General features: G+C 66.8%; 2 protein-coding genes across 2 annotated transcripts; both read left to right on the top strand.

The window, feature by feature from the left end:
• The first annotated feature begins 318 nt into the window (after positions 1-318).
• SP1 (Sp1 transcription factor) lies at positions 319-16,031 on the top strand. The gene is given in 9 exon segments (XM_075412258.1): positions 319-448; positions 1,502-1,596; positions 2,234-2,591; positions 2,594-3,510; positions 3,512-3,604; positions 3,606-3,723; positions 14,337-14,505; positions 15,172-15,371; positions 15,470-16,031. Coding segments are annotated over 9 exon segments (2,277 nt in total). The 5' UTR covers positions 319-441; the 3' UTR covers positions 15,790-16,031.
• Positions 16,032-19,870: 3,839 nt separating this feature from the next.
• LOC142359878 (anti-Muellerian hormone type-2 receptor-like) lies at positions 19,871-24,186 on the top strand (the record flags this gene model as incomplete). The annotated part of the gene is given in 7 exon segments (XM_075412259.1): positions 19,871-19,922; positions 20,530-20,599; positions 20,601-20,674; positions 21,286-21,456; positions 22,003-22,089; positions 22,532-22,641; positions 23,962-24,186. Coding segments are annotated over 7 exon segments (789 nt in total), but the record flags the coding sequence as incomplete, so codon positions are not given.
• Between the last annotated feature and the right edge of the window lie 1,349 nt (positions 24,187-25,535).

Below are 25,535 nucleotides of genomic sequence, written 5' to 3'. Positions count from 1 at the left end.
CCGCGCCCATCACACCGCGGCCCACGCCGCTGCGGCCGCTCCCATACGGGGTCTCCCTGCGAGCCCGCGCGGGCCCCGATTGGCCCCGATCGCGCCGGCCCCTCCCCCCCCTCCCCCATTGGCCACCGCCCGCGGCGCTCCCCCTCCCCCCGGGGCGGGGCAGCGGGGGCGGCTCCACTCCCGCCTCCCTCCCCCCTCCTCCGGCCCGCCCTCGCTCCCCGTTGGCCGCGCTCCCCGTCACTCCCCATCCCGCGGCGGCGCCCCATTGGAGGAAGCGGCGGAGGGGGCGGGCCGAGGGGCCGGGACCGAGGCGCGCTGCTCCCTCCCTCGGCAGCCCCTTGGCGGTCACCAGCGGGGTTAGGCCGCCTCGTCAGCGAGCCGGGCCCGCCCGCCGCTCCTCGCCCCCGCCCCGCCGCCGCTCGGCTCGTCCCCCCGGCCACCATGAGCGGTAAGGACGGGCCCGCCGCGCCGGCGGGGAGGGGGGAGCCGAGGGGCCGCGGGGCCGCCCAGGCAGACGCAGACGGCGGCGCCGCCCGCCCGCTCGGAGGGGCCAGAGGCGGCCCCGCCCCGCGCCGGGCCGGGCCCCGCCGGGCCGGGCCTCGCCTCGCCGGGCCGCGCCGGGGGGGACCTGCCGGGGGGAGGGACCCGGGGGAGGGGGAAGGCCTCGGGGGAGGGACCCGGCCGGCAGGACGGGCCGGGAGCGGGCGAGGCGGCGGGGGGGGGGGGGGGCGATGGGGCAGGCCCCGGTAGTCGGGGGGGGGTGGGTGGGAGGGGGATCCCGGGATATCGGGGGCCGAGGGGGGGATCTTTGCCGGGGGGGGGGGGGGAAGCGCTTCCCTCCTTTCCCCCTCTCCCCCCCCCCAGGAAGGCGCCGTGCGGGGGCGGGGGGGGGGGGGATGATCCACGGAAGCGATGCGGGGGGGCTGGAGGGGCCCCGGTGGGGGGGGCTCCGGTCCCACTTTGTGGGGGGGGGCGGCTGTTTGCCAGCCGAGGACGCGGAGCGGAGGCCCCTGAGGGGTCCCCGGTAACCGGCGGGGGTCCGGGGGGCGCGGGGGGGGGGTCCCAGCCGGGTGAGCCCCGTGAGGGGGGTCCCGACCAGGAGAACCCCGTGGGGGGGGTCCCGCGGGGAGCCCCGTGGGCAGGGCAGGGTGGGGGTGGCCGGGGTGCTCCCAGGCCAGGGGGGAAGGGGAGGCCGAGGGGGGGGACGGGACCTCGGCGGGGGCCGGGGAGCGTCCTGAGCTGGGGCCCGGAGCGGGGCCGGGTCCTCCCTCGCCTGTCCCGCTGCCAGCCCCGCTTTGGCAGCTCCCTCCGCCTCCCAGCCCCTTCGCAGGGCACGGAACCCCCCCAATCCCCCCCCCACCGGGGTGCCAGCCAGCCCGCCGGCCCCCCAGCCCTGCCCAGCCCCCCCCGCCTTCCCTGCCTGCCGCTCCTCGCCCTCCTCGTCCCCCTCTCCCGCCCAGAAATGTCTTCTGACTCCCGCTGTCGTTTCCTGCCCGCGCAGACCAAGAGAGTCCCGAGGAGATGTCGACGGTGAAGCCCGAGAAGGGCGAAGGAGATACCAGCAGCACCAGCAGCGCCGGCGGTGGGGAGGGCCAGGTGAGTGCTGGGGGGGGGAGGACCTGGCTCCGCTCCCCCCGGGGAATTCGCCGTCCCCGTGACAAAGTCCAGGGCCGGGCCCAGGTGGTTGTTTGGCCCAGCCGAGCGTGACGCCGGCTCTTCTCCCCCCTGAGGAAGAGGAGGGCGAGCGCGACGCCGCGCTGCCAAACGCCCCGCCGGAGCACCGACCCGCAGCGCCCGGGGGCCTCGGTGACGCAACGGCCCCGGCGCTCCCAGTAAACACCGCGCAGCCCCGACTGGCCCAGCTCCAGGTCGGGGTGCCCAGAGACGACCCCGCTTCCCGGAGCTGCTCTCCCGCGGGGAGATCCACCCGCGTCGGGGTGGAGGAGACCTCTCTCCTCGCCTTTTACACGCAGGCTCCCTGCCCTTCCCTCCCTCCCGGAGGGATTTTCCCTGTGGATTCCGCCCCGTCCCGGGCTGACAGCCCTGCGTCTGGCAGTTGTGTTTTTCCGGCTGTGGGTGGGTTTTCTCAGGAAGGAGTGTTTATCTTTTCCAAGTACGCTCCTCCCTGCTTTCTCTTTTTATTTCCCCCCCACACCCCCTCCGTTTTTTTTTTAATTTTCGGCCTGCCCACGGGGCCGCCTCCCGCGTCCCTAACTCCTCCTCTCCTTCCCAGGAATCGCAGCCTTCCCCGCTGGCTCTGCTGGCAGCCACCTGCAGCAGGATCGAGTCTCCCAACGAGAACTCCAACAGCTCCCAGGGCCAGCAAGGCGGGAGCGGCGAGCTGGACCTCACAGCCGCCGCCGCGCAGATCGCCCAGTCCGCCAACGGCTGGCAAATCATTTCCGCCGGCTCCGGCACGCCGACGGCCTCCAAGGAACAGGGCGGCAACGGCGGCAACGGCGGCGACGGCTCCAAAAGCCGGCCCGTGAGCGCGGGGCAGTACGTGGTCACGACCGCTTCCAACCTGCAGAACCAGCAGGTGCTCACGGGCCTGCCGGGAGTTATCCCCAATATCCAGTACCAGGTCATTCCCAGTTCCAAACCATCGATGGGCAGCAGCTCCAGTTTGCCACCACCCCTGCCCAGGTCAACGTGCAGCAGGATGCCTCTGGTCAGCTCCAGATCATCCCCGGCACCAACCAGCAGATCATAACGAGCCGAGCGGGGACGAGCAATCTCATCGCCATGCCGAACCTGCTGCAGCAGGCCGTCCCCATCCAGGGCGTGGGCTTGGCCAACAACACCCTCTCAGGGCAAACCCAGTACGTGGCCAACGTCCCCGTGGCTCTCAACGGCAACATCACCCTGCTGCCTGTCAACAGCGTGGCCGCCAGCCTGGCTCCCACCTCGCAGACGGTCACGCTGAGCGGCTCCGGCTCTCCGGACAGCAGCTCCCAGCCGGCCACCTCGGGCGCCGCCGTCAGTTCCACCAACACGGCCACGTCTCACGCCGGTTCCGGCGCTTTTTTTACCAACGCCAACAGCTACTCCACCACCACCACCACCAGTAACGTGGGCGTCATGAATTTTTCCACCAGCGCGACGGTGGGGACCAACGTCCAGGCGCAGACGCCCCAGAGGGTCGGCAGCGTCCAGAGCTCGGACTCTCTGCAGAGCCAGGTTTCTGGGGTGGCTTTGCAGCCGGGGCAGCAGAAAGAGGGGGAGCAGAGCCAGCAATCGCAGCAGCAGATCCTGATCCAACCTCAGCTAGTCCAGGGAGGGCAGACGATCCAAACCCTCCAGACCAGCCCGCTCTCTGGCCAGACCTTCGCCACTCAGGCCATCTCCCAAGATGCCTTGCAGAACCTGCAGCTCCAAGCTGTCCCCAACTCCGGCCCCATCATCATCCGCACGCCCACGGTGGGGCCCAACGGGCAGGTGAGCTGGCAGACCATCCAGCTCCAGAACCTGCAGGTTCAAAACCCCCAGGCCCAGACAATCACCTTGGCCCCCCATGCAGGGAGTCTCGCTGGGGCAGACGGGCAGCACCAGCACCACGCTCACCCCCATCGCCTCCCTCCCCAGCGGCACTGTCACGGTCAACGGCTGCCCAGCTCTCCTCCATGCCAGGCCTCCAGACTATTAACCTCAGTGCCTTGGGAGCGTCGGGGATCCAGGTGCATCAGCTGCAAGGGCTGCCGCTGGCCATCGCGAACGCTGCCGGTAAGCGGGTTTGTCTCGGTTCCTTTCCGTAGCCAGGCAGAAGGAAGCCGAAGGTGGGACGATGTTGGGGCTCTGCGGGGTTTGGGGCGCTGGCGTGGCCGTGCCGGGGTGGGGGGATCCATGCCAAAGCGAGCTGGCTGGCGCTGGCCCTGGGAAGGAAGTGTTCAGCCTCTGCCGCTCGCTGGAACTCCTTTTGGGGGGGGGCGGGGGGGGGTGTTTCTCATCCAGCCAACTCTCTTGGGAGCCTGAGCGTGTGAGGAGAAACGGAGGGGATGCCCGTGAGCGGGGAAGGAGGGAGATGTGTGGGGAGGAGAAGCAGGGACGCTGCACCCGTGGTTTTGTGTCCCACCGTGACAGGCACCCGGGGGTCTCGGGTCGGGCTCGGAGCCCGGTCCAGCTCGGCCCCTCGGCTGTGGGAGCCCACAGAAAGCCTCACGGTCTTACAAAACTCAGCAATAGCTGCAATCCCTCTGCCTTCCCCTAGAAAACAAACAAACAGAAAGCCCTGGGGAATTTCCTTGCAGGGGCGGAAGAACGAGCTTGTGAAGTGTATATTTAGCCTCAAGTTGGGTGCTGGTGTGGGACGCTGTGATCTCATCCTGCCCGAGCCCGGCCCGCGTTCCCGCTCCGTTCCCCGCCCCGGCTCGGCCCCGTCCTCTCCAGGGGCTCCCGCCAGCTCGGGGCGCGTGTGTGGACGTGGGGTCGGCTTCCCCTCGGCAATGCCGGCGCGAGGGGGCTGCAGCCTCCTGCCGCGGGAGGGATCGGTGCCGAGCAGGAGCTCCGCTTGCTTCCCCGGTGTTTTTCTTTTCCTTTTTTTTTTTTTTTGTTATTCTGGCTAAAAAGGCAGTTGCTCGATTTAGTCACAGCTGAGAGGCAGCAAAAAATGTTGCTCAATCCGCCTCGTGCTTCCTTCTCGCGAGAGGAGGCGGCCGCTCTCCCGGGCGTGTTTGGCAGCCGTGTTTTGGGCTGTTGCTGCAGCGGCTCGGCGGGCGGGCGGCCGCGGGTCGATCGCCACCGGCAGGGTTGGCCCAAGCCTTGGATGGCCCCGAGCCGAGACACCCGCTTGATACGTGGATACGTGGCAGGGGGTCCCTTTGGCCTTTGCCCACCCGCGTTCGGTGGGATCCCCTCGCCCCGCAGCCCGGCCCGACCGCTCGCGTGTTTGGAAGGCGCTGGAGGACGGAGGAACGCGTGGGTAGCTCCTGGTTCCTGTATTTGTGCCTGGCTCTGCCCTCGGAGGTGGGGCAGGGAGGAACGCTCCAGAGACCACCCATCCAAGGCGCTCGCCGCCTCCTCCTCCTCCTCCTCTTCCTCTTTTTTTAGCTCTCGATCCGCGGTGACGGATTCGCTGTCCGACGCGGAACCGCGGCCGAGGGCCTCACTCGGAGGATGTGACGTTCGGGCGATGCTTTGGTGCTGTGAAGTTCAAAAAACCAGAGCAGGGCACGGGTTTCCCCAGGGCTTGCGGGGACCCACCGAGACCCCAGCCCCGTGGGACCCCAAGCTGGGCTCCTAGGGCGAGGTGGCGGCGGCTGGGACGGGAAGCTTCCCGGCACCGATCCGTTCGTGCGGTGTGCGTGGTTTGACTCCAGGCTGGAGGAGGTTGTCCCTAGCTGGGTCCGCTTGTCCCCTCGGCCGTGCCACCAGCCCCTCTCCGGTGGGTGCTGAGCCCCTGCGGACCTCACGCGGGCTGCGTCGTCTCCACCCGCGTTGATGGCAGATCCCTCCCGACCCGGGCGCTCCGATCCCGATTTCGGGGAGCGGTTCGTTACCCCCCCTGCCTGTTGCCCAAATCGCTGAACTTTTTCCCCGAGGAGCCTCCCCTTCGGCGCCCGGCGCGCACCGCGCGTGCTGGAACTTTCCGCGCTGGCTTTCTGCTCGAGGCTGAGCTGGGAGAGGTTCGTTGTTTTGCTCTGTGTGTTTTTTTTGTTGTTGTTGTTGTAGCAGAAAAAGCTCCTCTGCTTCCGAGGGAGGTGAACGGAAAATGAAACCTCACCCAGGATGGTTTGGGAGGGGAGGCTGGCGGCGGGGGTTTGGGGGGAAGGGGGTGCCCGGGGCCGCATGGCGAGGGGTTTCGGTAGCTGAGCCCGCAGCCGCCACGGTTCCTACCCCTGCCCTGCGAAGCTGCCCCGAAGAGCTCGGCGCCGCTTCCTCCGGGGCTGGCAGCCGCGCCGGCGTCCCCGCGTCCGCTCTCCCGAACCCCGCTCCGGTCCGGGGAGTCCTCGGAGCAGCGGCCAGATTTCTGCTTTCGTTTTCCTTTCTGCGAAGTCGGGAGGAGAAAGGTTCCCCCGGGAGAAAACGACACCTGGAAAGGTCTTTTTAAAAAAAAAAACAGGTTTTTGGCTCCTGGGCGCGAGGCAGAGCCCGGCGCTCTGCGCCAGCTCGGCTCAGCCCGTGTTTGTGCGAACCAGGCGAGGGGACCCTGCGTGCTTCGCTGGCTGCCTCCTCCTCCTCCTCCTCCTCGGCGCTGGCAGGGACGCGGGAAGGTCTGCGACCATCGCGGGCTGGCGTGTGGGCAAAGGGGCCTTGAGGAGAAGCAGCCCCGGAGCCGGGGAGGGGATTTCCTCGGCTGGCGTCACCCCAAAACCCCGCGCGTGGCCTTGGGAGCCCCGGGGTGAAGGCGAGAGGTTTTGGGTGCCGGCGCGGAGGTGGGCGTCGCGACGCTCGGACGCCTCGGCGGGGTCCTCGCCCCGGCGAGCAGCGTCCCCCCGGTGCTGGGCTGCTCGGGAAGGGGACGTGGTGGCTGCGGGTGCTTCGCCCGGAGGCTTTGTGGCGAGCGGGGTGAGGGCGATTTCGAGAAGTTTGCGATGCCGGGGTTTCTCTTCCCCTTTCGACCCAGCTCCGGGGAGGAGGAGAGGGCCCGTTTTTACCTCCCCGGCCGTGTAGTTTTGCCAGCGGAGTGGCTCTGCCCCGCGTACCCGTCCCTGGCAGAGTCCCGCGGCTTCGAGCTCGGAGCCTGGGCGATGGAGAGCCCTGCCTGGCTGAGGTATGTGCTGGGTAAACAGGCGTCAGGCCAGCGCCGGAGCCCTCATCCGAGGCCCTCGCTTTGCGCAAAGCAGCCGAAAGGACGTTTTATTCCGGGGGAGGATGGAGCTGGGAGGGTGCGGGGGGCTCTGGTGGGACCCCCAGGGCGGGGGGTTCGGCAGGACCGGCTCCCTCGCAGGGCTCCGTTGAGTGGAGCCGCGGGACGTGTCAAGGACGTCCCGAGAGGGGAGAAGGAGCCTTCCCGGGGGACGCAACCCTGTGAGATCCGTCTGGCGAGGGCCTCCCCAGCTCTGCGCTGCGACGCCGCTCTTACGGGGCTCTTCCCAGCGTCGTGGCGCGGGCACAAAGACCTGCTTGTCTCCTGTTGCTGTTTTTAAGGGCAGCTTTGTAGCAAGGCCTCGATGAGACATCCACATGGCATCGTCTGCGGAGGGGAGGGGAGAATCGGAATCAATCTGGGGCCGGCAAGCCCTGGCAGGATCCCTCCTTGGCGTGCTGTAATTGTTTGTTTCATTACACCCATGACATCACGTCAGAAAATAATTATATTGTGAAATTTCCGCCTCTACACTCGAGCTGGGCTGGACTTTAAATACCCTCCTGGCTTCCTTGGCTGACCTCTCTCCGTGCTGTGACGGAGAGGGCGGTTTGCTGAAGGAACGGCGCGAATCCCGAGGGATCCCGGGGTCTGCTCGGGAAGAGGGAGCCATCCCGGCGCGGCTTCGTCCCGGCGAGGCTGTGCCCTGCGCGGAGCTGCCATGGGTCTGTGGCTCCGTGGGGCAGCCCTGCTCTTCCTCCTTCTCCTCCTCCTCGAGGCTGGGGCTCGGCTGCCGGGGAATGGGAGCGTGTTGGCAGCCGCGCTGGTCGGACTGGTCGGGTGCCGCGCACCCGTGACTCCGTGACTCCTCGCAGAGGAGTTTCCTCGCGTGGCTCCGGACCGTCTCGCCCCAACCTTCCTTTTATCTGCGCCGCCCTCGGCCCCGCTGCGTCCCCGCCGGGGAGCGGGGTTTTATCGCCCGCTCGCAGCCCCGCAGCGGGGGCAGTTTGAGCGTGGCTCCTTTCCAGCACGTCGGCTCTCGGGGAGCCGGCTCCCCAGCCCAGCGCGGGACGTCTGCGTTCGACGCTGTGAGCGATACGGGCACAAATTCACAGAATCCCAGCATGGCAGGGGTTGGAAGGGACCCCTGGGGATCCCCCAGCCCAGCCCCCTGCCCAAGCAGGGTCACCCAGAGCAGGGGGCACAGGACCTTGTCCAGGCGGGGCTGGAATATCTCCAGAGAAGGAGACTCCACAGCCTCCCTGGGCAGCCTGGGCCAGGGCTCCGTCACCCTCAGAGGGAAGAAGTTCTTCCTCGGGTTCAGCTGGAGCTTCCTCTGCTCCAGTTTGTGCCCGTTGCCCCTTGTCCTGTCGCTGGGCACCACTGGGAAGAGTCTGGCCCCATCCTCCTGACCCCCCCCCCTGCAGATATTTAGAGGCATTTCCAAGGTCCCCTGCAGCAGAGGCGTGGTTCAAAACACGAGCTGCCAGGCTCGGGGAGAGCATCTGAAGAACAGAGAGGTTCAGGCAGGGCGAGAAACGCCGGCAGGGCTTTCCCCATCTCCTGGGGGTGCTTTGGTTTGGGCTCGGGGGGCCCCGGGGATCGCCCTTCCCCGCCTGGGCCGGGCGTTTTCCTCCTCCTGCGGGAGCTGCTCTCTAACTGAGCCGGTTTCTTTCTCGGCGCGGTTCGGTGGGACCCGACTCTGCTGCGGGGTGAGGGTGCTGGGGTCTGCTTCGCCCCGGCAGCCTCGGCCAAGGCTCGGGCAGGACTGGAGGATTCACCCCGGGTTCGCAGCGATCCAGACTGGAAGTGAGAGGGCAAAGGGAGATCTGCGTTTCGGTTTGCAGCGCGACAGAGGTATTTAGTGAGTCCTGGGGGGGGGTCGGGGGGCTTCCAAATCGGACGAGGCGGCTTCCCAGCTCGCCTCTGCCCCTGCGTCGCGGGGCTGGGTGGGCGCAGCTCCGGCTCCGCTCGCAGCCCGCCTGGCTCCTGACCCCGCGGCTCCATCCTTCTCCGAAGGAAGCGGGGTTCGCCGTGACGCACCGCAGCCTCCGACAATGAGAGGATATCGCAGGAGCCGCCGTCCGGCTTGGCGAGTCGTTAAACTCCGGATCGAAACACAATTAACGCGGCGTGCTGCGCGCCGGCTTCGGAACTGCCGAGGAGTTACGAAACGAGAGCTTGGCTCGTTTACGTGGATGGCTTCCTACTGCAGATTAACTCATTTTGCAAATTAGCGAGGAAATCAAACGAGATGAAAACCGAGGGGACCGCGTTACAAAACCTGCTTTGTTCCTTGGCGTAGCGAGGGCGGTTTAATCATCGTGGATCTGGCCGGAGTCGAGCGTGGCGGGGTGTTTTGGGGAGAGCGACGCTGCTCGCTGCCACCCCAGCCAGGAAAAGAGAGGAGGAGGAGGAGGAAAAGGGGAGAACTGGAGCTGGGAGCTAGAAAAGTTTGATTTTTTGGGGTTGTTTGTTTTTTGAGGCTCGTGCCTGCCGTCTGTCACCCAGCGGAGCTGCGCCGAGGGGCTCGGGCTGCGCGTGAGCGGGTTCTGCTGCCCTTTCCCTGTGCCCTGGAACGTCCCCTTGGCCCTGCTCGTTGCGTCTGGAAGCTGGCAGCGGTGTGGCGCGCGCCGCGTGGTGACGATGGCTTCCCCCCTCTTCCTCCCCTGCCTCTGCCGAGCGGCAGCTGCCAGCGCTGCGGGGTTTGCACAAGAAACCTTTTTTTTTTTTTTTTTTTTTTGAATTTTATTTTTATTTCCAGATCCTCTCTAAAAATGAACATCGAGTCTGTTTCCCCTCTCCGAAGGTCAGCTGGGGTGGATCTAAAAACGCTCCTCTCTCCTATCCGCAGGGCATTTCTCACCTCCTTTGCGTTTGCTAAATAAAACGGCTCAGCCGAAGCCTTTTCCCTCTGCCGAGCGGTCGGAAGACAAGAAGCACCTTGTCTGGAGAGGAGTCGCGTCCCCAGGCTCGGCTGCTTTGGTCTTCGGTAGCGCGAGGCCGACGAGCGGCCGCCCCTCTTCTCGGGGGGTCTCGGCGGTCGGTACCCCCGTCCCGTGCCGGTGGGCTCCGGCGGGCGCAGCAAAGCACGCTCAGCTCCTGCCCCCATCGCCGATCCCTCCCGCGCTTTTCCAGGGATTCACCCCCCTCCTTGCTCTGCTCTTAATATATTTTTTCAGGATTTCAGTGACCCGAGCGTGGACCGGGGGCTTGGCAGCCTGCGCAAAAGCTTTGGTCTTAGAAGTAATCTATATTAGTGGAGATAATAAACGTAAATTATCCAGCTGGTTTCTCTCCGCCAAGCTTCCTCCTGAAACTGCAATATTCTGGAGACTTCGGCGCGGCCTGATGCGCGCAGGATGAAGCGTGTACGTACAAGATCTGTCTTCTCTTGCCGTAATTTATTTATACCTTAATGAGATGCGAGCCGTAGATTACCAGAAGGAGGGCTTGGGTTTTTTCCCCCTCCGTTTGACGTGCCAGCAGACTATAAAACGCTGCGTAGGCTTCTGCATGTTGGAAGATTGAAGCCGTTCCAAGGCGCCGGGGCTGGATTCTCCCCCTCCCGAGTGTATTTTGGGGAGAGCGCGTGTGTCTTCTCCTTCCTTTTTACGGCAGCTCTGCCCGGACGGCGCAGACGCGCCGGGGAAATCTCTAATCTGTCGCTGTAATGCAAGCTGTCGTCGTTGGCTTTATAAAGCTTAAAAGAGCTAAAAAAAAAAAAAACCAACCCACCAGAGCCTCCCCGGTTCCCCCCGCGCTGGCCGGAGGCCGTAAACAGATGTTGCAAGAGCCGGGGAGGGGGGGGACTGGAAAGGTTTCGTCCTCAAATTGCCAAACTCCGCGGGGAGCGCAGGGATGTTGCTGACGGGGTGCGGCAGGGCCTGGCCGAGATTTCCCAGCGGGGCTCGGCCTCGTCGCCTTTCCGGGGACGAACCGTTTCCCTCCTCGTGCCTGGTCGCTGGCTGCTCCGACGCCGTTCCTCCCCACGCCGGTAACGCTGCCGCCGCGCGGGAGCCGCGTCCGGCGGCCGGACGGGTCCGACTGCGTCGCTCGCGGGTGTCGTTCGCAGCGTCTTCCGGCTGGGATTCAGCCGAGCGCTTCCTCCCGCCCCGGCGCGGTCCCCTCCGGCCCGTCCGCGGGGCTGCGCGGTCTTCGGGGCCGGCACCGTCCTTCGACGCGCGATGCCGGGGCGCGGACGCGTGCCGCGGACGACGTCCCGGGTTCTGCTCGGACAGCGACGTCTGCCTCGGCCCCCTGCGAACGAACCGGCCCCAGCATGACGTGAGCAGAGACGAGGCGAGCGGGTGAGTCGGGGTTCGTTTCCTTGATTGCAACCCCGCTCCCCTGGGTGTTGTTTTGATGCCCTGGGTGTCTCGGTCCTCGCCAGCGACGGCCGTGCTCTCTCCCGGGACCCCTGGGGACTTGGGGGACGGAGCAGCCAGCCCTGATTCCAGGTTTGCCTGCTCCTGCCTGGCAGAGCAGAGCTCCCGTTGATGCCAAGGAGTGAAATCCAAGCTGTTCCTCTCGCCGGAGGAAGCCCCAGCGTGGAACCATGGCCCGGCTGCGCCCGTAAATCCCCCACCGTCCACGCGGATCCTCGGCAAAGCCACCGCAGAGCCGTCGGGCGTCGCGGCCCCGAGCTGGCCGGTGCCCCGAGCAGCCAGGCGTCGATTCCCGGTGGCTTTGGTCCGTTCCGGAGCGTGGGCCCGTGCCCGGGCTGCGGCGCTGAGCTTTGCCAGGGCTCCACTGACACCTGCTGGTAACAGCGACGTGGGGCCCGGCGAAGGCTGCCCGCTGCCAGAAACTCTTCGTCATCCCCCGTCGCCGTCCCGGCGTTGGGAAACTCCTCGCAGAGCCCGGCGTGCAGCCGGTGCTCGTTCCGCAGCCCGAGGCTGAATTTTACCCTTCTCCAGCACCAGCAGCTCTCCCGCGGATGCTCGCCGTGCTGCCTCCTGCCCGGAAGATGCTACGCCCAAAACCGTGGGTTTTAAAGCAAATGTCATCGCTTTGCCGGAGGTGCTTGTCCCGGGAGGGCTCCTCGGAAGGCTGTGCCGGCCTGTGGTCCCGCCGCCGCGGCAACGTCTCGGTCCCTGTGCCGGGGAAGGTGGCCTTCGTCCCTGCGGCCCTGTCGCGACGCAGCTGCGGAGGCCGTGGGCCGGGTTTTGGGAACGCCGGCGTTGGAAGCGGCACCTTCGTGATGTTTGTGTGGAGAAACAGCTTCCAGGCGCCGGGAAGAGGAGGTAGAGCGAGCGACGCAGCGTTCCGCGGGGCACCCCGACGTCCCTCGCACCCCGACGTCCCCGTCAGCCCCTGGCAGGGCTGCCTGGCGCCGGCCTTCCCCTTCGCTCGTCCTCGCCGGAGCCGGCCGGGCAGCTGCTGGCAGGCGCCGTCGGAGATGGGTGTTTTGGGGGCAGATGCCTCATCGCGGCCCTGTTTCCCGGCAGCGGATCTCCGGCGAGAGCGGCGGAGCACGGGGGTGCGCGTGGTTCTGCTCACCCTCGTGTTCAAGCACCACGAGCTCGACAAGGTTCAACAAGGGCAAGGGCAGGGTCCTGCACCTGGGGAAGAACAACCTCATGCACCAGGACAGGCTTGGGGTGGACCTGCTGGAGAGCAGCTCTGCAGAGAGGGACCTGGGTGTCCTGGTGGACAACAGGTTAACCATGAGCCAGCAGTGTGCCCTGGCTGCCAAGAAAGCCAAGGGGATCCTGGGGTGCATCAAGAAGAGTGTGGCCAGCAGGACGAGGGAGGTTCTCCTTCCCCTCTACACTGCCCTGGTGAGGCCTCATCTGGAGTACTGTGTCCAGTTCTGGGCTCCCCAGTTCCAGAAAGATGAGGAGCTACTGGAGAGAGTCCAGCGGAGGGCTACGAGGATGATGAGGGGACTGGAACATCTCCCCTACGAGGAGAGGCTGAGGGAGCTGGGCTTGTTCAGCCTGGAGAAGAGAAGGCTGAGAGGGGACCTGAGAAATGCCTCTAAATATCTGCAGGGTGGGGGTCAGGAGGATGGGGCCAGACTCTGTTCAGTGGTGCCCAGCGCCAGGACAAGGGGCAATGGGCACAAACTGGAGCAGAGGAAGCTCCAGCTGAACCCGAGGAAGAACTTCTTCCCTCTGAGGGTGACGGAGCCCTGGCCCAGGCTGCCCAGGGAGGTTGTGGAGTCTCCTTCTCTGGAGATATTCCAACCCCGCCTGGACAAGGTCCTGAGCCCCCTGCTCTGGGTGACCCTGCTTGGGCAGGGGGTTGGGCTGGGTGACCCACAGAGCTCCCTTCCAACCCCTACCATTCTGTGATTCTGTGACCCTGCCTGGCCGCTTGCGAGGAAGTTGGGGGTAAAAAGGTGAATTTTGGGCTCGGACCGCGGCCCGCGGCCGGCCATGGATGCCTGCGCCCGTCTGGCGGAAGCGGCCTGGCTCTGAATCCGCCGTTAGACCTCTTGGCATCCCTTGGTGGCAGCTGAAAAGAGATTACTCAGCCTGCCGGCTCTGCGCCCGCACCGGCTTTTCAGCAGGAAAATAACCAAGCAGCAGCGCTGGAAGGGAAATAAAACACTCGTGAAGTGGAGGTGGGGTTGTTGGAGAAGCAATCAGATGACAGCAGAAGCGTAGAGCGATCAAATGGCAATGAAAACCGATGGGCTTCAAAACTTCCTAGCGCTGAAACCCCCCCGCCCCGGCCCCGTTAGGGGTGGTTTGTGTTCGTCTGCGCTGGGGAGCTCGTCCGCTCTACCCCGCGGGTCCGACGGCTTCTGGAATTGGGAATTTTCCCTCGAGAGAGGAAGGGACCGCGCTCGCCGAGCCGTGCCGGATGATTTTTCAACTTTATATGTATATATAGATCTCCCTTTTTGTAATGGCAGTAATTAAGCGGCGAGCACGTGCCGATATCTCCGCTGACGGATGCCGCTGGAGGCTGCGGGCTTCCAGCCCGCCGTGTTTATCACTGCCTTTTCTGGAGGGAGGGGGGGTCTGCATCTGCTGGGTGATTTTCTCCCGGATTGTTGGCTTTCATCAGGCTCGAGCTGGCGAGATGTTTGAAAAGGGGAAATCTGCCTTTTTGAGCCCAAAACACAAGGTGAGGGGGGCGAGGTGTGATTCGGAGAAGCCCAGGTTTCCCTCGGCGATGTTGTGACGCTCGCTCGGTCGCTGACGCTGGCTCACACTGGCCGGCACGGCTGGGTTTAGATTTTTGCTCTGTTTTCTGCCCTAGGTCAGCCAAAATAGCCAAAATGGGTGGTGGGAGCGATGGGGGGGGCTGCTTCTCCTGGGAAGCAAGGCACTTGCTGCTCTGGACACGAATCACAGGGCATGGACCAAAACGTGGGGCTCAGGGGAACCCCCCGGCTTTGCTGGGGGGCAGAGGGAGCCCCAGGGCGTGAGGGAGAGCTCGGCGTGGGATTGCCAGGGCTCGAAAACACCGGAGCCTGCGGAAAGCTGAGGGAGAAGGCTGGAATTAATAATTTTGGCTCAATCAAGCCAAGACCCTCGCAGCTTTGTGGCTGCTGCGGGGAAAGGCCAGGGCAAGCCCCTCTGGCTCCGCTCCTGCCCACCGAGAGCCCGCCGTAACCTCCTGCGTTTCCTTCCAGGCGACCACGGTGCTCAGCTGGGCCTGCACGGCACGAGCGGAGACGGGCTGGGAGACGAGAACGCTGCCGTGGAGGAGGGAGAGACCAGCCCGGACCCGCAGCCCCAGCAAGGGCGGAAAACGCGGAGGGAAGCGTGTACCTGCCCCTACTGCAAGGACAGCGAGGGGAGGTAAGGCTGCTCTGCCGCCCGTCCGGCGACGCCGGGCTGCCCCAGCGACCTCTGGAACCCCAAAAGCGCCTGGTTTGGCCCCATTAGAAAATCCCAGCGTGGTTGGTGTTGGAAGGGACCCCTGGGGATCCCCCAGCCCAACCCCCTGCCCAAGCAGGGTCACCCAGAGCAGGGGGCACAGGACCTTGTCCAGGCGGGGCTGGAATATCTCCAGAGAAGGAGACTCCACAGCCTCCCTGGGCAGCCTGGGCCAGGGCTCCGTCACCCTCAGAGGGAAGAAGTTCTTCCTCGGGTTCAGCTGGAGCTTCCTCTGCTCCAGTTTGTGCCCGTTGCCCCTTGTCCTGTCGCTGGGCACCACTGGAAAGAGTCTGGCCCCGTCCTCCTGACCCCCACCCTGCAGATATTTATGGGCATTTCTAAGGTCCCCTCGCAGCCTTCTCTTCTCCAGGCTGAACAAGCCCAGCTCCCTCAGCCTCTCCTCGTAGGAGAGATGCTCCAGTCCCCTCCTCATCCTCGTAGCCCTGTGCTGGACTCTCTCCAGTAGCTCCTCATCTTTCTTGAAGTGGGGAGCCCAGCACTGGACACAGCACTGCAGACGGACTGGACTCCCTCTGGTCAACTGGAGCTGTTGGGGTCGTTCTAACTCTTTCCCTCCGACTCTTTCAGGAGCTCCGGGGATCCAGGTAAAAAAAAGCAGCACATCTGCCACATCCCGGGCTGCGGGAAGGTCTACGGCAAAACCTCGCACCTGCGGGCCCACCTGCGGTGGCACACGGGCGAGCGGCCCTTCGTCTGCAACTGGCTGCTCTGCGGCAAGCGCTTCACCCGCTCCGACGAGCTGCAGCGGCACAAGCGCACGCACACAGGTAGGGCTCGGGGGGCTGCTCCCCGCGGGTGGGCCAGGGGCGCAGGGGGGAACCCCCCCTGGGCTCCTCCTGAGCCCCCTCTCCCTCCCTCCTTCCAGGGGAGAAGAAATTCGCCTGCCCGGAGTGCCCCAAGCGCTTCATGCGGAGCGACCACCTCTCCAAGCACATCAAGACCCACCAGAACAAGAAGGGAGGGCCGGCCAACAACGTGGCCATGAACGTCTCGGCCGTCCCCATGGACACGGGGGGCTCGGCGGAGGGCAACGGCGGCGCCCAGCCCTCGGCCCTCATCGCCACCAACATGGTGGCCATGGAAGCCATCTGCCCCGAGGGCATCGCCCGCCTGGCCAGCAGCGGCATCAACGTCATGCAGGTGGCCGACCTCCAGTCCATCAACATCAGCGGCAACGGGTTCTGAGGGCGACGCGGCGGCGGTGGGCGACGCGCCGGCGGCCGGGCCGAGAGGCCGGCGGAGATGGCGACGGGGGGGGGGGCCGTCGATCACCGCGAGGGCGACGTCCCTCGTCGCCCTCCAGCACTAACGCCCGGCTCCTCCGACCTGGGATCGCAGCCCTCCTCGAGCTGCCCGACCTCCGGGGCCCGGCGACCACGCACGAAGGCCAGAGCTATATATATATATATTTTTTAATTTCAGCTTGACCTTATGATTTTTTGTTTTTTTTTTTTCCCCCCCCCCCCTCTCCTCCCTCCCCGAGGTCCGTCTGCCCCTCCGTAGCTTAGCCTTCGACGCCGTCATGCCTTGGTGAAAGCATACGACTGTCGGAAATAACGTTTTAGCAAAAAAAAAAAAAGAAAAAGAAAAAAAGCAAAACAAAAACCCACAAAAACAAAAAAGGAAGAAAAAAAAAAAAAAACACAAAAGAAAAAAAGATTCTATATTATTATTATATATATAAAAATATAAAATGTGTTGGTTTGAGAGAGGAGAGACGTTGCTGCGACCATGGCTTGGTCTCTTGGATGCCTTACCCTGGGACAGGCTGGCCCTCGGGGCGGGGGGGGACAGAGCCCGCGCTCCCCCGGACCTGCTCCGCCATTTTACGGCGTGACTTTAAAGGAAAAAAAACCAGGAAAAAAAGGAAAAAAAAAAAAAAAAAAGCCAAAAAAAAGGAAAAAATCCCCCCCCACCCCCCCCTGGTTTGTACGCTTTGCTTTTAGGTTGTTCTTTGATTTCTTTGTAATTATTGGGGTGAGGTTTTGCTTTCCCCCCCCCCCTTTTGTCACCCCAGCTCCCCCCCTCCCCGCCCTGCACCCTCTCGACTTTCAATCTTCTTGGTGAAGATCCCTTTCCCGCTGGCTTTCTTCCTCCTCCTCCTCCTCCTCCTCCTCGCTGCGGGCGGCCGAGCGGCAGCTCCCTGCCTGGCGTCGCTTCGTGGAGGGCTTCGCCCCGCGCCGGGGGCACGCGGCTGGGGGGTCCCCACGGGCCGACGGCGCAGGGGGGGGGTTGGTCTTAGGAATAGTAATAATAATAATAACGATAATATTAATAATCGGGGAAGGTCGGCGCCCGGGGAGCCGCGCGGCGGGGGACGGCGCTGTCCCACCCCGCGAGGGGGCTCGAAACCGGCGTCGGAAACGGGGACGCTTTGGGCAAAACCCGTTTGGGTTCCCAGCGCCCGGCTCTTCCCGGCTCCTCGGCCGTGCTTCCTCCCGCACCCTCCTCTTCCTCCTCCGGCCTGGCCCGGATGGGCCCGATCCCCTCCGGCGCAGAGGGTCCCGACACCGCAGGGACCCCTCGGGTGAAATCTGTGGCTTGGAGCGGGGATTTTGGGGTGAGGCGAGGGCGAAGCGGGGCTGAGCCGGGGAGGGGGAGCGGGAGCGACCCTGGGATGGGGGCACCAGTCCCGGCTCGGAGCTGGGGACCAGTGCCGGGGGCTGGAGAGGCGGCCGCCAGCAGCCCGCTCTGGCCGGGGCCGGCTCCTCGTGTGTGTTGGGGGGGGGGGGAAGCCCCCCGGTTCTGCTCGCCGATCCCAGAATCCCAGAATGGATCCCAGAATGGATCCCAGAATCCCCCCCCTGGATCCCAGAAAGGATCCCAGAATCCCCCCTCAGATCCCGGAATCCCCCCCAGGATCCCAGAATGGATCCCAGAATGCCCCCCAGGATCCCAGAATGGATCCCAGAATCCCCCACCAGATCCCAGAATCCCCCCCTGGATCCCAGAATGGATCCCAGAATCCCCCACCAGATCCCAGAATCCCCCCTGGATCCCAGAATGGATCCCAGAAACCCCCCATGGATCCCAGAATCCCCCCGTGGATCCCAGAATGGATCCCAGAAACCCCCCCATGGATCCCAGAATGGATCCCAGAAACCCCCCATGGATCCCAGAATCCCCCCGTGGATCCCAGAATGGATCCCAGAATCCCCCCTCAGATCCCGGAATCCCCCCCTGGATCCCAGAATGGATCCCAGAATCCCACCGTGGATCCCAGAATCCCCCTCCGGATCCCAGAATGGATCCCAGAATGCCCCCCTGGATCCCAGAATGGATCCCAGAATCCCCCACCAGATCCCAGAATGGATCCCAGAATCCCACCGTGGATCCCAGAATCCCCCCCCCCGGATCCCAGAATGGATCCCAGAATCCCCCCTCAGATCCCGGAATCCCCCCCCCCCCCATCCCAGAATGGATCCCAGAATCCCCCCATGGATCCCAGAATGGATCCCAGAACCCCCCACCAGATCCCAGAACCCCCCCCAGGATCCCAGAATGGATCCCGGAATGCACACACACACACCCCGGATCCCAGAATCCCCCCCCCCGGGGTTCTGCCCCGTCACCTTCCGGAAGCGTCGCATTTTTCCCAGGAAATTTCCCCGGGATGGGGAGGTGCCGGTGGGCTTCGGCAGGGCCGGGACCCCCGGGAGCGCGATGCCAGCGGGGGGGGGGGGGCTGGAAAGACCTTGGGAGAGGAGCCCAACCAACCCCCCCCCCCCCGGCAGAGCCCCCCGAGCCCACCCAGCCCCGGGCCCACTGCAGAGACCCCCCCAAGCCCACCGCAGGGACCCCCCCCAGCCCCCCCCGAGCCCACCGCAGGGCCCCCCCCACCCACAGCCCCCCCAGCCCACCGCAGGGCCCCCCCCCCCACCCAGAGCCCCCCCCGGGGCCCGACCAGCGGCCGAGCCAAACTGTGACGCCCGAAGGTGTTTTGACCTTGGTTTTGTGGGGTTTGTTTTTTTTTTTAATTAAAAAAGACAAAAAGAAGCAAAAGCTCTGCGGGGAGGGGGGGGGGGGGGCGACTCCCCTGCCCCCCCCCCGCCCCCCCCGCGCGCTCCCTCTCTCTCGATATTTTTGCATTTGTATATTTTTATATAGGAAACTTTCCGCGTTTGTATTTTAATAACCTGTGAAGCACTATGAGCCCCAGCGCTGCCCCCCCGGCCCCCCCCCGCCTGGAAGCTGCAGAGAATTGGGAGAAAACCGGACATTTTGGGGGAGGGTTTATTAATTTAATTGTTGATATCCCCCCCCCAGGGAACGTGGGGGTCCCCGAGCCCCCCCCCCCCCTCGCCGCCCCTGCTCCGTCCCAGCCCGCCCTGCTCAAGTGCCAAACCCCCCCCCCAATTGGGGGTGTCCCCCCCCCCAAATCCCTGATGGAGGTTAATTTTCCTATGGAAACACGGCCGGGAGGGGGGGGGCTGGGTTTGGGGGGGGCAGAGGATTTCGGGGGGGGGGGGCAGCTGGACCCGTTCATCCCCATTATGGCTCGGTGGGCACCCGCGTCCCCCCCCCAAAACACGCCCAGCAGCCCCCCCGAAACCCCCCCCACCCTGGGGCGGGGGGCCCAAAAACGTGCCTTGATAAGGGGGGGGCCGGGTGGGGGACGAGCCCCCACTTCCCCCCGCCTCCCCCAGACCTTTAACCCCCCCCCCCCGGAGGGGGGGTCGGGGGGGGGGCTCCCCCCTCCCCAGCTTTAACCCGCCGTCGCCCCTCGCTCTGGGGGGCCGGGGCCGACCGTCTATGCAGCGCGGGGGGGGGCTGGGGGTCCCACCGCCCCCGGGCCCCCCCCCATTCCCCCCCCCCGGCAATAATCCCGCCCCCCCCCCCCGAGACTGTTTGCCCCTCTCCTGTCCGTGCTGGTCATTTTTGGGGCGTTTCGTTCGGTTTTTGTTAAAAACCCGGTGGCTGATGTCGTAACACCCGAAACGCGGTTGGGGGGGGGGGGGGGGATTTTGTTGTTTTTCTTTAATTTCCCCCCCCCCTCCTTCTCCCTCCCCCCCCCAAAAGTGCTATTTTTTTGTACAAAAGGATTTAGAGGAAAATGTTAGTTTTTTTGGGGCTCCTTTGTAAAACGGGGAACGACGATTTCTTTTTTTGTAATAAACACGAGTCGCTGGCGGTGTCTGGAGATGGAGCTCGGGGTGGGGGGGGCTGGGGGGGCCATCCCGGGTGGGGAAACTGAGGCACGACCCCGGGGGTGGGGGGAATGAGGCAGCGTCAGGTGGGGAAACTGAGGCACGACCCCGGGGGGGTAATGGGGAAACTGAGACACGACCCGGGGGGGGCTTTGGGAGAGGCCATCCCGGGTGGGGAAACTGAGGCACGACCCGGGGGGGGGGTAATGGGGCAGTGTCAGGTGGGGAAACTGAGGCACGACCCCGGGGGGGGGGGGGGAATGGGGCAGTGTCAGGTAGGGAAACTGAGGCACGACCCCGGGGGGGCTTTGGGAGAGTCCATCCCAGGTGGGGAAACTGAGGCACGACCCCGGGGGGGGGTAATGGGGCAGTCCCGGGTGGGGGAAACTGAGGCAGGCGGCTGGCTCCGGGGGGGGCACGGCCGTGCTTTGGCCGGGTGCGGGGGCTCCGGGGGGCCGCGGGGTGGGGGTGCTGGGGCTGACTCCCACCCGGGGCACCCCGTCCCGCTCCTCCCCGCTGCGGGGGCAGCTCCTTCCTCCTCCTCCTCCTCCTCCTCCTCCTCCCCCGGGGGCTGCCTCCGGCCAGGACCCGCTTCCCACCGGCCCCCGCACGCAGCCGGCTCCCCTGCCCGCGGCCGGAGGCGCCCATGGGGCTCCCGGGTGGGTGCTGGGGACCCCCCCCCACCTTGGGGTATGGGGAGGGGGAAGCTTTTCTTTTGGGGGGGGGGGGGTGGGAGCCATCACCACCATCTCCCCCCCCCCCCCAACTCCGCTTCCAGGCCCCCGCAACCTCAGCTGCGTCTCCTACAAGCACCCCAGCGTGCGGGGCGAGTTGGGGGGGCGCGGGGGGGGCCGGCACCGTCCGTTGCCCCCCCGGCCAGTGCTGCATCGGCATCTGGAACCGGAGCCACGCGCTGGTGCAGGGTGAGGACCCCCCGCGGGGGTGGGGGGGGCGGAGCAGGGGCCTGATCCTGCCCCAGGGGGTATCAAAGGGGGGCAGGAGGAGCTGGGGCGGGGGGATCGGGGGCCTGATCCTGCCCCGGGGGGTATCAAAGGGGGGCAGGAGGAGCTGGGGCGGGGGGATCAGGGGCCCGATCCTGCCCCGCGGGTTATCAAAGGGGGGCAGGAGGAGCTGGGGCAGGGGGATCAGGGGCCTGATCCTGCCCCGGGGGGTATCAAAGGGGGGCAGGAGGAGCTGGGGCGGGGGGCAAGGGCCCGATCCTGCCTTCAGGGGCAGGTATTTTGGGGGGGGGGGGCTGGGAAACCCGGACGCCTGGGTCCCTTTCCCAGCTGCTGCGCTTGACCTTGGCCTTGAGAAGTAGCTACAGCGGCGCTGGGATGGAGCAGCGCTGCGGGGGGGGGTCCCGGAGGGGGGGGGTCCCAGGGAGGGGGGTCCTGGGGATGGAGGGGGTCATGGGGAGGGGGGCTCCTGGGGATGGAGGGGGTCCTAGCCCGGGCCCCTGCCCGATCCCAGGTCTCGGGGTCCTCCCGGGCAGCACCCTGGGGTGCCCCGGTGACGATGGCCGTGTCCGCAGGCTGCTGGGGGGCCGGGGGGGCCGCCTGCCCCTCTCCCAGCTGCACCCCCAGCCCCGCCGGCCCCCCCGGCGGCACCGTCCTCGTCTGCCTCTGCCACGGGCACCTCTGCAACGGCAACGCCAGCGGGACCCCCCCCGGGCTGGGGCTGGGGGGGCCCCGCCACCGCCCCGGTACTGGGGGGCACTGGGGGGGCTGGATGGGAGCTGCTGGGAGGCCCTGGGCATCCGTAGGGGGGGGAACTGGGGGGTCTCTTTGACCATGAGGGGACCCATAGGGGACTGGGAGGCCCTTGGGGGGCCCATGGGGGGGCTGGAGACCCACGGGAAGGGGGCTTGAGACCCTTAGGGGACCTTAGGGGGGCTCATGGGGGGGACCTGGGACCCTGAGGGGACCTTGTAGGGGGCTGGGGGGTCCCACAGCGGGCTGGGGGAGTGGGGGGGGGGTGTCTTGGGACCTATAGGGGACCTTAGGGGGGCCCATGGGGGGGACCTGGGACCCTGAGGGGACCTTATAGGGGGCTGGGGGTCCCACAGCGGGCTGGGGGGGTGATGGGGGTGTCCTGGGAGCGATAGGGGCCCTGCATGGGGCTGGGGGACCCATTGGGGGGAATCTGGGGAACCCACGGAGTCCCCAAATAAGGGGGGGCCACGCCACCCCGGACGCCTGGGTCCCCGCTGGGTGGGGGGTCCCCGCGTCACCCCCGACTCTGTCCCCAGTGCCCGGGCGCGGTGGGTCCGTGGGGACCCTGTGGCTGTGGGGTGCGGGTCCCCTCCTCCTCGTCCTTACCTGCCTGGCTGTCCTCGGTAGGGACAGGGACACTGGGGGGGGGGGCAATGGGGGGGGGACACGGGGGGGCACACGGCCACCCCCCACCCTGCGTCACTGGGTGTCCCTGGGTGCGGGGGTCCCCGAATGCCACGTCCCTGGAGTATCCAGGGTGCGGGTGTCCTGGGGCGGGGGGGGTGTCCCCAAGTGCTGTGTCACCCTGTCCCTGGGGCGGGGGGGGGGGGGGGGTCCCAGCGCCTCGGGGGGCCCGGGTGCGGTGTCCCTCGCGTCCCTGGTGTCCCAGGGTGCGGGGGTCCCCAGGTCCGGGGATCCTGGGGTGCCACATCCCCCGCGTCCCTGCGGTGGGGAGGGCTCGGGGGTCCTCAGTGTCCCTAATTATGGGGGGGGGGGGGGCGTCCCTGGGCGGGGGGGGGGGCCCCGGGTGGGGGGGTCCCTGTGTCCCACGTGTCCCCCTCCCAGGGCTGCGACGGGCGAGGGCCCAGACGGGACGGCCACCCCGGGGGTCCCGGGGAAGCGGGACCCCCCCAGAGCCCCCCAGCCCGGACCTGCCTGCGCTGCGCTTCCTGCAGGTGCGCGGCACCCACGGGGGGGGGGGGGCACCCACGGGGGGGCAACAGTGCAGGGGGTGGCACAAGGAAACACGGGGCTGAGGGTGACCGTGGGTGCCCGGGTCTGGGGGTGCTGGGTGTGGGGGTGTCTGGGGCTGGGGACCCCCATGGGTGCCCGGGGATCCCTGGGTACGGGGGTGTCCTGGGGATGGGGACCCCCGTGGGTGCCCGGGGATGGGATACCTGGGGATGGGGGTGTCTGGGGACCCCCGTGGGTGCCCGGGGATGGGATACCTGGGGATGGGGGTGTCTGGGGACCCCCGTGGGTGCCCGGGGATGGGATACCTGGGGATGGGGGTGTCTGGGGACCCCCGTGGGTGCCTGGGGATGGGATACCTGGGGATGGGGGTGTCTGGGGACCCCCGTGGGTGCCGGGGATCCCTGGGTATGGGGGTGTCTGGGGCTGGGGACCCCCGTGGGTGCCCGGGGATGGGATACCTGGGGATGGGGGTGTCTGGGACCCCCGTGGGTGCCCGGAGATGGGATACCTGGGGATGGGGGTGTCTGGGGACCCCCGCGGGTGCCTGGGGATGGGATACCTGGGGATGGGGGTATCTGGGGACCCTCGTGGGTGCCCGGGGATGGGATACCTGGGGTTGGGGGTATCTGGGGACCCTCGTGGGTGCCCGGGGATGGGATACCTGGGGTTGGGGGTGTCTGGGGACCCCCACGGGTGCCTGGGGATGGGATACCTGGGGTTGGGGGTATCTGGGGACCCCCGTGGGTGCCCGGGGATGGGATACCTGGGGTTGGGGTATCTGGGGACCCCTGTGGGTGCCCGGGGATGGGATACCTGGGGATGGGGGTGTCTGGGGACCCCCGTGGGTGCCGGGGATCCCTGGGTATGGGGTGTCTGGGTCTGGGGACCCCCGTGGGTGCCTGGGGATGGGATACCTGGGTTGGGGGTATCTGGGGACCCCCGTGGGTGCCTGGGGATGGGATACCTGGGGTTAGGGGTATCTGGGGACCCCCGTGGGTGCCGGGGATCCCTGGGTATGGGGGTGTCTGGGCCTGAGGACCCCCGTGGGTGCTGGGGATGGGATACCTGGGGATGGGGGTGTCTGGGAACACCCCACGGGTGCCCGGGGATGGGATACCTGGGGTTAGGGGTATCTGGGGACCCCCATGGGTGCCAGGGATCCCTGGGTTTGGGGGTGTCTGGGCCTGAGGACCCCCGTGGGTGCCCGGGGCTGCCTCCCCCTGTCTCCGACCCCACGGCGGGTGGGTTGCCGCCCCGGGGAGGTGGGTGCGGGCACCCATGGGTGCCGCAGGCTCCGGCAGGTTCTGCAGGCGGGCCGCTTCTCGGCGGTGTGGCGGGGCACCCTGCAGCAGCGGCCGGTGGCCATCAAGGCCTTCGCGGCGGCGGCGGCCGGACGCTTCGCGGCCGAGCGGGCCGTGCACGCGCTGCCGCTGATGGAGCACGAGAACGTGGCGCGGCTGCTGGGCACGCGGGGTGCTGGGCCCCGCGCCCGCGGGGGGCTCCTGGTGCTGCAGCTCTACCCGGCCGTGAGTGGCAGCGGGGGCTTGGGGGCTCGGGGGGCTGCGGGGGGCTGGGAGGGGCGTGGGCGGGCGTGGGAACACGCGTGTGTGTGGGGTGCTGAGGGGGAACACGCGTGTGTGGGATGCTGGTGGGGGGACACACGTGTGTGGGATGCTAAGGGGGAACACACGTGTGCGTGGGGTGCTAAGGGGGCACGTGTGTGCATGGGGTGCTGAGGGGACACGCGTGTGCGTGGGGTGCTGGTGGGGGACATATGTGTGCGTGGGGTGCTAAGGGGGAACACACGTGTGCGTGGGGTGCTAAGGGGACACACGTGTGCGTGGGGTGCTAAGGGGGGGACACGCGTGTGTGTGGAGTGCTAAGGGGGCACGTGTGTGCGTGGGGTGCTGGTGGGGGACATACGTGTGCGTGGGGTGCTGGTGGGGGGACACACGTGTGCGTGGGGTGCTGAGGGGGGGGACACACGTGTGTGGGATGCTAAGGGGGAACACGCGTGTGCATGGGGGTGCTAAGGGGGAACACGTGTGTGTGGAGTGCTAAGGGGGAACATGCGTGTGCATGGGATGTTGGGGGGACACACGTGTGCGTGGGGTGCTGAGGGGGCATGCGTGTGCGTGGGATGCTGAGGGGGGACACACGTGTGCGTGGGATGCTGGTGGGGGGGACACACGTGCGTGGGATGCTAAGGGGACACACGTGTGCGTGGGGTGCTAAGGGGGAACACGCGTGTGCGTGGGGTGCTGGTGGGGGACATATGTGTGCGTGGGATGCTAAGGGGGCACACGTGTGCGTGGGGTGCTGAGGGGGCACACACGTGTGCATGGGATGCTAAGGGGGCACACGTGTGCGTGGGGTGCTGAGGGGGCACGCGTGTGTGTGGGGTGCTGGTGGGGGGACACGCGTGTGCCTGGGCTGGGAGAGGTGCACATGGGTGTGTGGGCTGCTAAGGGGCACACGTGTGTGTGGGCTGCGAGGGGTGCACATGTGTGTGTGTGGGGGGGCTGCTCAGGGTGCACACGTGTGTGCGTGCACTGCTCGGGGTGCACACGCGTGTGCACAGGGTGCGTGTGGGCTGCTCGGGGGGCACGTGGGGTGCTGGGGGGGGCACACACAGGCGCACACGTGTGCGCCTGGGTCGCTGTGGACGCACACGCGTGTGCCCGCACCGCTGGGCGTGCCCACGCGGGTCGTGCCGTGACCGGGACACGCGGTGCCCGTGGGAGAGTGCGGGGGGGGCAGCTGGTTTCGTGCACGCTGGGCGGCCGCGTGTCCCCAGGCGTGTCCCCAGGCGTGTGGCCACACGCGTGCCCAGGCGTGTCGTGTGCCCACGCGTGTCCGCAGGGGCTCGCTGCGA

This window comes from Opisthocomus hoazin, unplaced genomic scaffold (genome assembly GCF_030867145.1).
Source record: "Opisthocomus hoazin isolate bOpiHoa1 unplaced genomic scaffold, bOpiHoa1.hap1 HAP1_SCAFFOLD_360, whole genome shotgun sequence".
In the NCBI taxonomy this organism is placed as follows: domain Eukaryota; kingdom Metazoa; phylum Chordata; class Aves; order Opisthocomiformes; family Opisthocomidae; genus Opisthocomus; species Opisthocomus hoazin.
Note: the sequence above shows the minus strand (reverse complement) of the source record. Positions and strands in the feature narration are given on the sequence as shown.